Genomic DNA, 2,066 nt, shown 5'->3' with positions numbered 1-2,066 from the left:
AACGGACTCACAAACCTCGGAGCCAGCTTCCTGGAAGCCACACACAGGGGCAGATCTCTTGTAGATAGCCAAACCTTCCATGTCACCCCTCCTATCACCTGAGTGGGCGGTAAAATGGACTCTGTCTCCTTGGAAAGAGCCTCTGGGTCAAAAAGCCTGGATAACGCGTCTGGTTTGGCGTTCTGTGAGCCAGGACGGTAGGAGAGAATGAAGTTAAACCTATTGAAGAATAAGGTCCATCGTGCCTGTCTGGAGTTTAACCTCTCAGCCTTGCGTATGTACTCCAAATTTTTGTGATCTGTCCACNCACACACACACACACACACACACACACACACACACACACACACACACACACACACACACACACACACACACACACACACACACACACACACACCGGAGGCCCTGAGAGGGGAACTGTGCAGCCATTGAAACCACAATGCCTGTAATGATGTGTGTTCTTTATTTAATAGCAAAGAAAACACTAATGGGTTTTGGACCAGAGCCAACATGAATGTGTGTGCAGCAGTGCAACACACATCGTTATGTTATAATCATGGTGTTAATGAACTACTTGACAGTTTGTGGTCGTACCTGGTCGAGTTGTGAGTCTGAGAGACTGTCTTGGTCAAACGTGTAGTTGGCGTTGTCTGGACCAAGCAGCCTCCGAGCCATACGCTCCTCATAGGACAGTTTCTGTTCGAAAATAAAGCTTTATTCTGTTAAACTTGATTTCTTTTATTGGTAAACTATTGAAAGTATACGTTATTTTATGTTTAAAAGCACACACACACACACACACACACACACACACACACACACACACACACACACACACACACACACACACACACACACACACACACACACACACACACACACACACACACACTGTGTAAGCGTGAAGGGCTGGGGTGGTGTGTGTCGAGGGGGGAATGTTTATTTAAAACTTGCACTTTTGCAGGAAACACACACACACACACCTGGCTGCCTCTCCTTCTGGCCTCCTTGGAGCGCAGCTTCTTCTCCAGATCCTGGATGAGGGCGTCTTTGGAGCCCTGGATGTCATCATCAGTGGAGCGAGAGGAAGAGGGCCGCGGAGCCACAGCCTTCTTCAGGATGGGCTTTGGAAGGCTGGGGGATAGCAATAGGGACAAAAAGAGGGAGGAACAACATTTAAGCAGTGATGAAGAAGAGAAGACAAGCTACGACAGAATATCTCCTGTTGCTGTGCATCACTTATGAAAGAATGCTCAAACATTCGGTTGGACAGTTTTTACTAGAAGATGCTATTACATGCAGGCAGTAAATATAGATAGCAATGATTGCTCCATGCTTTTAAATATAGCTAAATATATTGGTTTTGATAAGGAATAAAAAAGTAATAGGATGGATACAGGAAATGATTCCTTTGAACAGCATTACCACGTCAGCACTGGCCTGCGGAGAACTCACAGCTTCAGAGTTCTCTCTGTAACCCTGCACAATTGCACATATTAAAATTCACACTCAACCTTGTAGTATTTCAATTTGAAATCAACGTATATAACTAATTATGTATATAAAATATTCTATGTTAATATTCATTTTATTATGTCTGTCCAACACGTTTAGTAAGCAGGGACATCTCTGCTGCACCAAAATTCACCAAGATTCAAACATAGTTCCCCTGTGACAAACATTGTGCAGCTCTATCCTCCTAGCAATGTCTTTTAAGCGTCAGAACGTTTCAATCGTCTGTTAACATTTGCATGCCAAATATATGATATATACTTTATCTTTGGACTCACATGCTTGGTGCTGCCTTGTAGCTGGCGGGCAGGGAGACCACAGCGGGGGGGACTCTGCTCTGACCGTTGGGAGTGTTGGGTTGCGGGAAAGATGAGGGGGAGGAGGGAGAGAGAGGGGAGCGAGGGAGGGAAGGTGACACTGGGAGATGCTGCTGAGGGAGGGGAGATGGAAAGGAGGAGGCCCTCATAGGGAGGAGAGGGCTGGAGGGGGAGAGCGGCGAGCGGGAGGGGGAGATGGAGGGGTGGGGGAGGCTGGAGTTGGGGGACAGCTTG

General features: G+C 46.8%; 1 protein-coding gene across 1 annotated transcript in view; it reads right to left on the bottom strand.

Moving 5' to 3' along the window:
• LOC104955473 (myotilin-like) overlaps positions 1–2,007 on the bottom strand; it is a 24,996-nt gene extending 22,989 nt beyond the window's left edge. The window contains exons 1-3 of the mRNA XM_010782800.1: positions 1,794–2,007; positions 987–1,137; positions 598–699 (exon numbers count right to left, since the gene is read on the bottom strand). Coding sequence (XP_010781102.1) covers positions 598–699; positions 987–1,137; positions 1,794–1,981 — 441 coding nt within the window. The 5' untranslated portion in view covers positions 1,982–2,007. The remainder of the gene's footprint in view (positions 1–597; positions 700–986; positions 1,138–1,793) is intronic.
• Between the last annotated feature and the right edge of the window lie 59 nt (positions 2,008–2,066).

The sequence above is a fragment of the Notothenia coriiceps genome, unplaced genomic scaffold (genome assembly GCF_000735185.1).
Source record: "Notothenia coriiceps isolate Sejong01 unplaced genomic scaffold, NC01 NC01_scaffold00024667, whole genome shotgun sequence".
NCBI lineage: Eukaryota > Metazoa > Chordata > Actinopteri > Perciformes > Nototheniidae > Notothenia > Notothenia coriiceps.
The sequence above is the reverse complement of the archived record's forward strand: the minus strand, read 5'-3'. Positions and strand labels throughout refer to the sequence as shown.